This window comes from Pyxicephalus adspersus, chromosome 5, assembly GCF_032062135.1.
Source record: "Pyxicephalus adspersus chromosome 5, UCB_Pads_2.0, whole genome shotgun sequence".
In the NCBI taxonomy this organism is placed as follows: Eukaryota; Metazoa; Chordata; class Amphibia; order Anura; family Pyxicephalidae; genus Pyxicephalus; species Pyxicephalus adspersus.
The window spans coordinates 118,998,433-119,012,859 of NC_092862.1; the positions used below are offsets into that span (position 1 = coordinate 118,998,433).

Here is a 14,427-nt window from a genome sequence, read left to right on the forward strand (position 1 = left end):
AAAGGAATGGACTTTATTGAATGATGCTGCTGCTAACACATTACATAAAGGAGCACATAGGATTTCTTTGCATCACACAACTCAATGCTTGTGGCTTCTGACACTTATGGGCAGAAACCAGTACTGACATGAGGGAGGCACACAACTAGTAACATGCATCAGCACCTTATTACAGGTAGTCCACGGGTTACAGACGAGATAGGGAATGTAGGTTTGTTCTTAAGTTGAATTTATAAGCATGTCGGAACATGTACATTATTTTATTATATGCAATTAGGACAGATGTTTGTCTCAACATATTATTAGGCAACGTAGTGTCAGTTACTGTATAAAATCCTCACTGTGAGCGAATCACAAAGCAAAAAATAAATAAATTATGGAGCCTAGACATTCATTAACTTCTGGAGCAAGCTGTGCTTTGATATGCAAAAAGAAACTGCTGCAGTTTGTCTTGGTCATTAAAAAGTTACAAGATTCTACAGATCAGCTCAGCTCTTAAGATCACCCACAACCTCAGCTGTGTTTAGCGAAAGATTTCTTCTGCAAGTCATGCAAACCGCTCCCTCCCCCCTCCAAGCCTCCATCCTGCACACGAGGGAGCAGGGAAGCCCCTATCATATCTAGTAGTCGTCTGTATGTCGGATGTCCTTAACCCGGGGACTACCTGTACCTGCTTTTATCCAGAACTATCACTGCATCATTGCTCCTCATTCTACTTTGCAGAAAATTACTTTAACACTATGGACTCTTTTTTGAAACAGGCAATTTGACATTTCCCCAAACATTCCCTCGTGGGAATCAGCTTTTGCTAATAAAACAGATAGACCTGGAAGAGTCCTATTAGAAAATGTTTAAGAGAATGTCAGATTCCCAGTTTGATAATTTGAGCCCTGTGTGTGTTGTAGTGCACCTCACCAAGTGTTCTATACACAACAAACTCAAACATTGCATAGAAAGCAATGTCTAGTGTTCTCACTATATTTCTGTGAGTGTATGTGCACTGCCCAATTCAATGTAATGAATGGGGTCAGCGTCACAAGAAATAGCAAAGTGGGAGGATGTGCCTTTATACCGTACACCAAATACACATTTACAGTAAAGTAGGTAAATGTATAGATATACAATGAAACATAACAAATAGGAACCAGTTTTTATTGGTTTGTAACAAAATACCCAAAAAAATTGTAAATAAAAATTCCTATTATCCTTTCCTTCCTTCACGTGGTACAGATGGCTCATCTGTAGACAAGTCTTTCTTTTTCTGTTCAAAAAGGTCTAAGAGATACTTGTCTGGTTGTATTTTAGCTTCATCCAATTCCCTCATAATCTTTTCTGCCTTCTGCAAATTGTGTGCATTCTTCATTCTCCTGCCTGCTATGTACAACTTGAACTCATCCAACTGGATGAGTCTGCAGGTGTCCACCTCACAGAGGTTCTTAACTCCTTTAGACCTGTCTACTTGGGGGAAGAAGATTAGGCCAGACTTCTTCTCCAAATCTTCCAGTTCCACTTGGTATTCAGGCAACTGGTGATCAAAGCTGATTGGAAGGTTGGGGACAATGAAAGCTCCTTTAGCCAATGTCTCTGCAGACTGGTTCTTCCGAGCGAGGATCACTTTGTATAGGTGTGTTGGTACTGCAACATCGTCTTTGCCTATTACCTGCAGAGTTCGAAAAAGATGAAGATAACAAGCTTAAGGTCCATGTAGAAGGTAGACATTTTTTATAAATTGCAAGTATTTTTATTTTGTTTGTATTTCTGTTTCTTCCTAGGACTAAAAACAGATTTTATTTAAAGAACTGTTTACCTAGAATTAAAGGGAAGACAATGGTTTGCACATATTTTATTATGATCAGGATTAAAGTCCTGCATATACTCGACAATGAACCCATTCAAAAATAAACAGAGATAACTAATTTTGTCTGAAAGAACAGGAAAACTATTATGATTCAAGTATAAACCTAGAGCCCAAAATGCAGTCATCACTGCTAACATTCAAAACAGAAATCCAAAAAATGCCAACAAAATTAGCATGAATAAATACATTTATGGGTTGTTATTTTTAAAACATTTATTTAAAAGGGGGGAAAAATAAAATCACATGGGGTCAGTCTTTATATCTTTTTCAGTTTTTTTACAGGTTAAGAGTTTTGTACTTGGTTGGTTATGATGGATCACTTTCTCTTAAATGATCTATTGTGCATGGTTGTTGGCCGCCAGTAGACAATGATGTGTTCTCACATAAAGTGTATAACAAACTCTTTAATTTTTAAATGCAGGGCAAGAGTTACACACTTTGCATGAGCACTGGTGTGACCCAACTATAAACCAGGAACCATTCTTTGCCATTTTCAGGTAAAAAACACAGTGTATACTCAAGTATATATGGTAATGTTAGTGTCATGGATGCCAACGGTTTAAAATATTTTCCTTAAAAAAAGTTTTATATAAGTGCCACACCTGTAGGTTTCCGTCAGGTGATATGGGTTTGTACAACAATCTAAAAACAGACCATTCAACCACATAGATTAGGTGCTCCTGGAATGTGGTGAACGGTCACCATTCTCAACTACAACACAGGACCAGCAACTGGTACCTGCATTATAGGTCGCTATACGTAATGATGTTGGAGAGCCAGTGATCGGTTTTGCTGGCAAAAAGGAGTGGCTTTGGAAGACTGGTTGTGCATTTTGGTAGAAGCCTGACTGAGAGAGGAATCAAGGAAGCTTTGCATGCATTCCAATCCACCTAGCCAAAACAAGCATTTGACCTATGCAGTGTGTGTGGGTTGGAGAGAGTGCATGCCTAAATTTTACCAGAAGTCCAGGGTGATCTTTGCACAAAGAGGTTGATAATGAAATGGCTGTGACATCTTTTATACACTTTGTAAACACTATTGTTATAAAGAACTATTTACAGGAATAATGTTAGCTACACAAAAGACGGTGGACTGCATTTTAAATGCTGTTCCAATTTTCAGTCAATGTTTCTGGATAGCTCTCATTTGTATATTGGAATCCATGTTAGATTAGAGGGAAACCTGCTTCACTTAAGCCTAACCTTACAACCTAAATATATTTAAATGCTCATTTTCCAAAGCCCGTTTTAGTAATGTTGTTCACAGACACAAACTTCTAAAAGCACAATGCCAAACCCAGTGCAGGCTCATAATAGGTAACTGCAGCCTAGTTATTTCAGTATCATCATAATCCTTTAACAGGAAACACTCAGTTTATGTTGTCCATTTAGTAGCTTTATTAGAATTCTAAAACTCTGATTTATCAAATTATAATTTCACCCTGCTGACATAAACTGGCAGCTGTTAATGAGAATGCACAGTGTCTTTCTCCCTCCACGAACAAACGATGAGGATTTTAGACTGCTGATAAGCACTGCCTCATTTCACGAATGAATGCTTTTTGCACCAGTTTAATGTGTTAAGGAGGAAAGTTTGGCAAAGCAGAGAAATATTCATTGTATTGAATATTGCACTAAGTGACCAGTATACTCTACAGTGATGCTCCTGAATGTGTCAGTGTTAACAATGGCTCACCTGATAAGTGACTCTCTTTTTCCCATCTTCTTGCTGCACTGGCAATGTCAGGGGACCGCTAACCACCCAAACATCATCAAATCGCTCCGTCAAGTCTCGACAATACATTTCAAGCCTGGAAAACCAACAAAAAGGAGGAGTTTTTCCAAGTACTCAAAAAAAGAAATGAAAAAATAATGAAAATTACCTAATAATAAATTTTTTTCCTGTACAGAAAATATTGTCTTGCCAGTTATATGGCTGCTTTACCCTGAACACTGACACATTTTCCTAATCATAAAAACCCCAATAACAGCCTGCGGATAAGCCAGTGGATAACATAACACCACTAAAGTGCATAGTTTTTGCAATATGCCTAAGAAATCTATTATATTTATTTATCTATGTGATCTTTCAAATACCTTATGGCTTACTTTTTGCAAAAGAAATATTTAAAAATGTAATATTCTCTTTTCTTTTGACACACTAATGCAGGCACAAAGACACTGAAATAAATAATAGACATACTGCCGTGATCTAACATTTTCTGTACAGCAATACGCACACAATAGATTTTTTATTATTATCCTGGAGCACTTTGGTCTATATTCTTTTTTCATGAATTTATATCCATAATTGAATGCCTATGGCACACTTCAATATACATTTCAATTGGCTCAGTTTGAAAGACAAAAAAGCGGAGTTTGTGTGGGAGGCATTGGAGCAGCAGACTGTTAAGATCAATTACAGTGTGAAATCAGTCAAGATGATAACTTAATGTTTGCAAGGCAAGAGGGAGACTTATAGCAGTTTTATGATATAGACAGAACATGTTTCTCAATATATAAATCAAATCCATGCTGGCACTAGTTTAATAAAAAATCCAAACATGTATTGCGTTTCCAAATTGAAGTACAGTCATGGCTGAATGCTTTGACAGTGATATAAACGTTGCATTTTGCAAACTTTGGTGTTTCAACGTTTTTTTTTAGATTTTTTTCTCCCATGTTTCTGTAGTATACTGACGAACAATTATAAGCATTTTATATGTTTTAAAAGCTTTTTTTGGCAAATACACAAATGTTTGCAAAGAGTCAATATTTACAGTGTCCCTAACTTTTCAATTCACTGGCATGCTGTATATCAGCGACTGTGCCAAATCCTGACTTGGTGGATGGTGGTGGTGGAACCATTCTTGCCTCCTTTGTGCTTGGGGGTGATCACAGTTTGTGAGCCCCTGCTTGTCCACTTAAATTTAGGAACTGACTACAGGTCCTGAAACGGGTTCTATACCTGGGAAGTTTACTGGACAGGGGTCCAATATATGATCTCTAAGCCACTTAGTTATCACTTTTGCCTTGTGACATGCTCCATCATGCTGGAAAATACATGTATTCAGACAGGGGACATGAAGGGGTAAAGAATATCACTGTATAATAAAGTAGCTTTTCTAATGTGGTTGTTGGGAACATAGCCCAGTATTTATAGTCACACAAGTAATTTAGTCATTTTAATACAGCCAAAACAGATTATCCAAAAATAGGAAGAAACCTATTGTAACTGAAAGTGTGCACAGCCCCGACTTCTTCAGTATTACTACAGGATCATCCTTCATGACATTTATACCTGTACTCAATAAAAATTTATATTTGCATATACAGTTCTGGTAACATTCTCTATGAATTCAAAGCTCTTACCGGTTCCAGAATCCAGCGTTATTTTCATAGTTTTGAGGCACTATGTTGGAAAGATAGAATGTTTCCACCATCGCTTCCTGTAAAACAGAAAATTGATGAATATATCCAATTGATGACGCAAGTGAAACATTTTGTCTGCCTAAACTAAGCACAGTTATGATGATTAGTAATGTATGTCAAGCTCAGTATATGAAACTTGTATATGAAAAAGTAAAACGGATTTTAAAAAGTTTAAAAGTTACAAACCCAACTGTTTGTTATAATAATCTAATTTATAGAAAATATACTGAATTTACATGTATTAAACAGAATGTGCTTTTGTTTCTCACACACACCCTTTTTATCTTAGTATTGAAATGTCCTCTTTAAAGCAGAACTTAGGTTCCCCTTTTAATTTGGATCAGGTAGGGCATTATTGCAGGATGGGACTGGCGATGTCCCTTGTGCAATAATCATTCTTACCTGCCCGATTGTGCCGATGAACTGTCAAAAACGCTGAGCTCCGGAATGGTTGTTAGGATACCCAGTAATCCTAGCTTTCCCTACATTTGCTGGGACTGGATGAACTCCAGCACGTCTGTGTGGTAATGCACCTATCTTGATAGGCTGTGCCAAAATTACGTAAGTTTGAAACCAAAAAAAGAACAAAGGCAGAAGATGGCGGCTCCGGCAAAGCAACAGGGACAGGTTAATAGACAGGTTTAGTTCCACTTTAAAAACTTGTTAAAGAGACACAGCGCTTCAATGTACTAGGAAAACAAAAGAAGAATTTTTAAACACCAGGACCAATCGAGTTGCATCTTTTAGTTATTTGGAAAAGGATTTGATTCTAAGAAAAGGATTGATTCTATGCATATAAAAAAAATGGGGTAGAGGGGGCATTACAAGTACCTAAAACCTCCTCTTCAATCAGCAAACACCATTTTTACTTTTTTTTAAAAGGATACAATAAAATATTAACAACATTAATTGGCTTGTGACCAAAGACAACTTGAACTGATCCCAAATTACTATAGTGCAACATGTTTAAATTCCATTGTTGTGCAGATTGAGGCATTTTTGTAAATGAGGATGCATATTGTGTGTTGAATTAGCTCATTCATCAACAGACATGGCTTATTTCTGATTGATGGACTGCGAGGCACATGAAATACATGCGATAGAGAGGGTGTTCTCTATTGCATGTGTTTTGCAAATCATGTGTAGTGTTTACACTGGGATAAGAATGCAATGGTCTGAATGGGTACCTAAAGTAGAGCTCTGTCTAAAACACAACTCCCCCCCTATAAGTAAAATGTGACTGCACTTGATCCCTATACAGAGGTGTTATTCTGAACCCTGGTGCATGCAGGTTGTTACCAAGTTTACTGCTCTCATGTTACTGAAATTAGCACACCATTATAAAAAAACCTACATACCATCAACAAAATCATTCAGTTCATACCGTAGAATACTTGGTATCGCCTGCTGGAGCCATGTGACCTCTGGACCAACCACTTTTCAAATAGTCTTCATTAGTGGCACTAAACATTGCTGGAATGTTTGGATCTGGTTTAAATTTACAGTGTTTTCGGTCGGCATTGCCTGAAAGAAAGTTCGATTTAATTTAATATAACATAATAATAAAACACTAATTTCATCAATACTTACCCACCCTCCAGAGATGCAACAACTTTAAGCTTCCCTGGCACCACTAACAATATCTCTGCGTCTGGAATCGGTCCATATTGATCGGGTACCTGTGATAATTTAGATCTCATGCCTGGACACTGGAGTTTGCTCATCTCATCCCCAAGGCACTGTACATTCCAAAGCATTATTCCAACAGGAAGGTAAGAAGCATTTATTAGGCACAGTACGCCTTTCCTGTAATAAAGAAACCTTCTCCCTCACAAACTAAAGGCAAAGTAATTAAATTGTCTTTAACCTTAACTAATATAGGGAGAAAAGGATAGGAAGGGAGCCATGTGTAAAGGTAACTAGAATGACCCTTATGTCTACAAGTGGAAGAAAACTGTACCTTAAAAATTTGGTATCAGGGAGTTCTTTTTTTGCAGAAGGGGACAAGGGATGTCTCTTCTGCAATAAGACATACCTGCCTGATGGCCACCTAGCTATCAAACTGCGCACGCGCAGCTCAGTGTTTTTTGCCAGGTATGCCCAGTAATTCTGGTTTGTGCGTGCCAGGGATAAATGAACGTTATGTTTTGAAAGACATAGCAATATTCTTAGCAGCTTACATCTCACAGAATGGACATCCAATAGGCATGGCGTACACCTCCCTACCTACCACTGTATATCCGTGTCACTGGACTCAACATACTCCATGCAGCCAGTACCAGGACACTGCACTCACACACTTGTCTAGAGTCACCCTTACCGACTGTCTTCTCCTTTGTGAGATGCTCGATCACCCATCGGGGGGTCTTCTTCTCTTGATCATAGGACAAAGCGTGACCAACATATTGCCTCACCTCAGGACCGCTCTGAGGGAATCCAAATTCTTCTAGCGGAGACTTTGTCGTCGGTTCTGACAGAGAAAGCAGAGGTAATAATGCACTCAGTATGAACAGCACCAATGTCATAATATTATATACATATGATTATGGGGTCTGCTTTGACTGGGGATCTGAGAATACCCCTAAATTTTGAAATTTGGTGGATCAGTCTGTGAATTGCAATGGTTTGTGATGAATGGTTTAATGTCCAGAGAAGACAAGCTACAGCTAAGAAGCTACAAAGCACAGGAAGGCTTAGCGCACATCAGCAGCATAAAAAAAACCAATGTTTTCCCCTTCAGGACACCTAGTGTGAAACACTAAGAGCCCAGGAGTGGTAATGAGCTGTCACCGCTTCAAGTGTTTGCAAACACAAATGTGGGGGGGTTAAAAGCGTCTGCAGAAGCCCAGCAGAGCTTTTTCTGTTTTTTTTTAATTGAAAAAAAATAAAATAAAAAACACCTTCAAATTGTTTCATATGCTGTTCCAATTCAAGTTAAAGTGGAACTTTCCTGACTTTTCTTTTCCTTCTGGTCCAGACAGAACAGTGGGCACTGCCATCTTCTGCTTCTGGGTTCTGCTTATGTCACCTTATTTAGCATTGCGCAGGCGCAAAATTGGGTGATGTGTTTTCCTGAAAAAAAAAAATTGCTAGGAAAGCCCCAGATGACTCAAACCCGATCCCAGGCATGTGCAGGAGAAGCAGCCCACAGCCTCTTGGGATATGTGATGTATATTTACTGGGCTGTAGGGTTTCCTCTCCAGTCTTTACTGCTGCAGAAGTAAAGAAAGAAGGGGAGGGGTCTGCACCAAAAGAAAGGCAAATTGAAAAAAAAAAACACAACGATGTAACCATATGCCACCCCCAGTACATGCAAGGGAAGTTGGGAATTCCGGGTCTCCCCTGCAAATAAAGCCGACGCTGCAAATGTGCAGTCAGGAGCAATCAGGCTGGTAAATTACATTATTGCATAAGGGACATCGCCTGTCTATTTCTGACATAATGACCGGCCTGATCATACAGACTTATATTTTTTTTTTTTTTATTTGAAGAGGTGAACCATGCAGCAGTAAGGATTGAATGGGAAACCCAGAGTCTCCTGGGGAACATACGTCAGGTATCCCAGGAGGCTGCGGCCTGCTCCTTCTGCACATGCCCAATCCCAGGCATGCACAGATGGGACTTTCCTCTACATGGTTTTAGGAAGAACCTGGACGATGATGGCAGCGCTCGGTGTCCAGCCTGTGCCAGGTGCAGAGGGAAAACACGATGGTGTGGGACCAACTGGACTAAGATTGTGGAGGGATCGATGGCTTTACACTTGTAGAGGTATTTTATTAACTACTGATATTTCCACTTAAAATTATGCACTGATTGGTAATGTTTTAGACCTCCTGGCAAGATTTATTTCTCTATTAGGGTCACCACTGAGATTTACCCCCAAATTATCCTGATGACTGTTGTCACCAAGAACGTACAGGTAGTCCCCTGGTTAAGGACATCCAACATGTGGACGCCTCCTAGATACCCCCATACACTGACACACCACACACAATGCCCCCCACACACGCAGAAGCAACACATTGCAGCTCTCACTTACACACACACAGGGTATAGATGTGCACTCGGTGCCCACCAGGGGGCGATGCTCTCACCTGGCTCCGCTTTCCTCCGATCATACAGATGCAGGGCTGTCAGACAGGAAGCGCCGCTCACCGCCGCCCCCAGAACGAACCCTCCGACGAAGCGGCGGCTCATGAGGCGGTAAGCCAGACGACCAGACATGGCTGAGAAGCGGGAAGTTAAAGAAATCAGAGCGCCACCTATAGTTCCATATTGCACCAACACGTTAAGAATCTAGCGCCATCTGCTGCCTATAGACATGACGTTGCGTGCAGGAATCACCTATAAAGTGTGGTGTGACAGTAGCGACATCTAGTGGGTATTTAGAGAAATGCTATCATCATACACAAGCAATAGTTGCCTCCTGCTTACTTCTTTATTACAGCTACAGTTACTCTGCTAAGATTATTTAAAGCATACCTAAACTCAGAAATTCCACTCTACATAAAAGGGTAAACAGCCCTTTATGTAAGGTAAAAATTATGTTGTTTTATTTTTTTTAAGTGCAACACCCTTTTACAAAAAACAAAAACGTGCAGCACCGTCCCCCAATTCTCAATCGCCTAATAAATGGGAGCGCAAAGCCTCTGGGAAACCTACGTCACGCATCAGAGGAGGCTCTTGGGCGGAGCATGTGCAGTGATATCGGCAATTTGTTTTTCATCCTACATCACCCAATCTCGCGCCTGGGTCGGGTGATGTATGATGAAGAGCCCGGAAGAAGTGGAGAAGATGGCGGCTCCAGGACAACACGGGATCCACCTGGATGGATCAGACTGCCCTGCGGGATTGAAGGTAATTTTTTTTTTTTTTTGGCACTTTTTAGTTTAGTTCCTCTTTAGGCAGTAAAGTGCCTGACATTTATCCTGCTAAATTGTGCTGTGCTGCCTATGGAAGCCAATGAGGAACACGGACCATTGCATGACCACCCTATGATGTGTTAGGCTGTCATGCAACTCCCCATTTTAATACCTATCGTTGATATACCTATAGATTAAAGTCTAATGTTCTTGTTCCATACCAGGGTCTAAGTTAGTATTGAAGCCAATGGGTTAGCAAATAACCCAAACACCTATTACTTTCACATTGTGATTAACAATGACACATCACATCATTACCATTATATGTCAACCTCAAAGCACTAGTGCAGTGAAAAATATTAAATTCTGCAAACTCCAAGCAAAAAATAAATCCAAAGAGGACCTAAATCCTTGGTGGTGGTTAGGTCTGCCATAGTTGAGAAGTGTTCAAGGCATACTTGCCAATTATGGCACACTTATTTTTATGTAGATGGTCTGTAGCATCCAGGAACCCATCACCACTGCATCTTCTTTAGGCACCATATCCATGCAATCCTCTTCGGTCACTGGATAACCACTGATATTGTACCACCTGCATGTGGGCAGCTGACACATTTTCCCTGACATCTGGCACTACTCTCCATGGTGCAGTGTCAGAAAACACAAATAGCAACCAGGAAAAAGTTTTTTTGTGCAAAACAGACAGATTACCTCGGATTAACTCCCTGTTTTGATAAATATATTTATTTATATTATATTATTTATAATATAAAATTAAATTATAATATAATTCTTCGTTATAAATAATAATTTAAAAAATAATGAAATAATAGACAACAACAATGTAATTTAAAATAAAATATACTTTTATTTTTATTGTATGTTGTATAGTGTTTTTTTTACTGTAAAAACCATTTAAAAGCAGATTACATTGTAATCTGCTTTTAAATTTCCCGCCCGGCCACACCCCCCAATACATCACCAATCACATCACCCGGAAGATGTCACATCCTCCCCGGTGATGCGAGTGGGAATGTCCCGCCTGCCTCACCCCAACGCTGCTGCTCTACCATCAGATCGCCGCTGGAGCGTGGGGCAAAGGTAAGGGGGGCTACTAAAATTACCCCGAGTGTGACTCAGGATTACCGCTTTTTGCATGTAAAATCCACCCCGAGTCACACTCCGTATTACTGCTAGGGGGGATAATTTATACATTTCTCCACATTTATATGCAAACTAAAATGTAACATTGAGAATCCAGTTGAGAAGTTTAAAGAAAACTTATGAATTAAGAAACAGTAGGCCTGATTTATGAAAGCTCGTAAAGGATACATGTTCATCAGTAAAGATGGGTGATCCAGCAACCCTGGAATGGATTTCTTAAAAGTCAATTGCCATTTAATAGCTAATGGACCAGATTTATCCCAGAGCTTTCATAAATCAGGCTCATTGCCTTTGCATCCCTCCTTGTAATCCTTTGGGGCTTCTTCAACGAGTCACTATCCCACAAGAGGTAAAAAAAAGATTTCCATCTTTTATCTGGCTTTTCTGATGTTCATATTTGTTCTTTAGGAGGTACTCCAAGATAAAACTGTTGGAAGGAAAGCTAATAAGGTAAGCAAAGTCAGCCCCATGTTTCTCACATGGCAGAAATACCAATGCCATCATTTGGTTGTAATGAATACAGGAATGGTTGTGGGTTATGTTTATATAAGATGCTCGCTACGTTCCTATATGTATCGACTTCAAAGCAAGAATGAATTTTAATAAATAGCAGAATTTGTAAAAAGTAAAGTAGAATTGAGGGGATGCTTTTTTTTTTTTTTTTTAGAGGCTTGGACAAAGCTTTTAGGAAAAAGCTGGATTATTTTTAGAAGCACAGAATATAACTGGGTATTAAGGCTTTAAAGTAAAAACAGTGACTGTTGATCCAGGGAACATCTGATTGCCTCATGGAATCAGGAAGGAACTTTTCTTGTTGAAGCAAATTGTATCAGGAGTTTTTTTGCCTTCCTCTGGACCAACTATGTCCTATAGGGTTTTATATCTGGGATATGTTTATTTCCCTAGTGGTTAAACTTGATGAACTTATGTCTTTTTTCAACCTAACCTACTATGTAGCTATGTAATTTGCTCCAACAGGGGAAAACAAATTCCTTCCTGATCCCATGAGGCAATCAGATTTGCCTGGATCAGTCTCCGTTACCTTTAAAGCTTTAATACTCGGTTATATTCTGTTCTTCTAGAAAAGCATGCAGCTTTTTCCTAAAGCAGTCTATAGTAGCTGCTGGAACTACTTCATGAGGGAGCCTATTCCACGTTTTCACAGACAGTGAAGATGTGCCTGGATTTAAACCTAAAGCATCATGTACAGAAAACCTCCATAGACCATCTGTGTGGAGCTGCTAAGGCAACAGACGGGAGCACCGTAATCAGGACAGCAGAACAGATGATTGCATTACACCCAATGGAAAGACAATGGAGTGGATAATTTAATTTAATGTAATTAAATAATGATTTGAGAAAAAGTAGGTCCTCGTGCTTGTATAAAAGCACATAACTTGCCAAACTGGATGCCAATATGGGGCAATAAAGAAATAATGATGTCACATCCAAGCTGAAAATCTAAGGACATTAGAGTATCCACATAGTGGATATATGAATATTCAAATATTGCAGTACATTAAAAAAAATTGTGTGTGCAGAATATGACAACCCTGGTACTATAGAATTGTGAGGAACTGTTATTCCGGTAACGCAGATAGAGTGGCAGATCTTTTCTTATCAGTTAGCATTTAGCATGGATACTTCTAATTTAAATTTAAAAAACATGGGTGAATCTTGAATACCATTCATATGCCAAAAATATTTGGAAACGAACCCTCAAGGGTCTGTGTAAAATGAATTAGCCAGCCACTAGGAGATGTAAGACACATTTTGTGGCCTCCTATTCTTGCATCAAAATGATCCAAAGTTGACGAAATTTTAATTTTTTTCCCAATATTTTGACAGAATCGATCAAAAATTGATCAGGCAAGGTGGTCTCCTCTGTCAACTGGTTAACCATTGTATTGAAATTACAACCACTTGTGATCAATATATTTGAATTTGCTCCTAAAACTGATCACAATTCAGAACAGTTTTCGAACAAATGTATTAAATCGCAAGAATCAATTTAAATTGGTATTCATATTGATAAAAAAAACTGCATAGCGTATGCCTAGCAGATATTGAGAAGCAGCAGTAAAGCTCATTATGCAGCACTGCAGTGGAGGAAGAAGATCACCTTGTAATAAGCACCTAATTCTGCTTTCAGGTACACCGATAACTGCTAATTATGTTTCTGCTGGTTGTGGCAGGACTGTGGCAGTTGGTTCAATTTGAGAACACGACAAGAACACTGCAGACACTTCAAGTTGCCCAATCTTGGAAGTAAGCTTCTAGGGACGTCTTAATGATCCATAAGAATATTCATGTACATTTGTGCAATTCTAACTATCCTTTGTGTATGCAATTGTATCTAGGGACGACTGCTCATATTCTCATAAATTTCACCTTTGGAATGTTATACGAGTACTTGATGCTTTTTAAATGTTAACAGTCATGAAATAAAATAATTAAAATTGGCATACAGTATGTACAGAATTTCTAAATGTATAAATGGAGAGTTCAAACACTGATGGCATCAAAAGGCTGTTAGTAGACCGGTAACATTACTTCAAAGAATAAGGCTGATTAATTAAAGCTCTCAGAAGACAAGACTATACATGGGTGAACCTGGGTGATCAATAAAGTCTGGAATAGATTTCATAAAAATAATTTGCTATTAGCAGGCAAAGGTTTTCAGTCCTGGATCAGATTGATTCCAGGTTTGCTGAATCACCTTGGTTCTTCCATGATAATCTATCTTCTCCAGTCTTGGAACACTTTGATAAACCAAACTCATATCTATTTAGGAAAGCTGCATTTGCAGACTATGCCAGGACTATAATTTTTAAGACGAGGAGGCACAAAAAATCAAAATACTTAAGAGTCAAAGCAATTGCCCTCTTATTATACCCAGGTGCATTGTAAAACAAACAGACAACAACACTGCTTTAATTTTTACCTGTAATTTATTGTTCAATTTCATATACAAAAAAAGATAAACTTGAAATAGTCATTTCTAAAAAGTCCTCATAATGGTTATGGTGTGGCTGCTTCACACAGGGCAAATACTACATTCATGACAATTTATCCTGGAACCCAGTGTAAAATAAAGCAGTCAAACCACAAC

General features: G+C 38.9%; 1 protein-coding gene across 1 annotated transcript; it reads right to left on the reverse strand.

Annotated features, from left to right (window-relative positions):
- Positions 1-1,135: 1,135 nt before the first annotated feature.
- On the reverse strand, positions 1,136-9,548 carry EXOG (exo/endonuclease G). The gene is made up of 6 exons (XM_072412573.1): positions 9,384-9,548; positions 7,610-7,759; positions 6,674-6,813; positions 5,230-5,306; positions 3,554-3,668; positions 1,136-1,660 (listed from the first exon to the last, which is right to left on the reverse strand). The coding sequence occupies exons 1-6, from the start codon at positions 9,511-9,513 to the stop codon at positions 1,202-1,204; spliced, it is 1,071 nt and encodes a 356-aa protein (XP_072268674.1). The 5' UTR covers positions 9,514-9,548; the 3' UTR covers positions 1,136-1,201.
- Between the last annotated feature and the right edge of the window lie 4,879 nt (positions 9,549-14,427).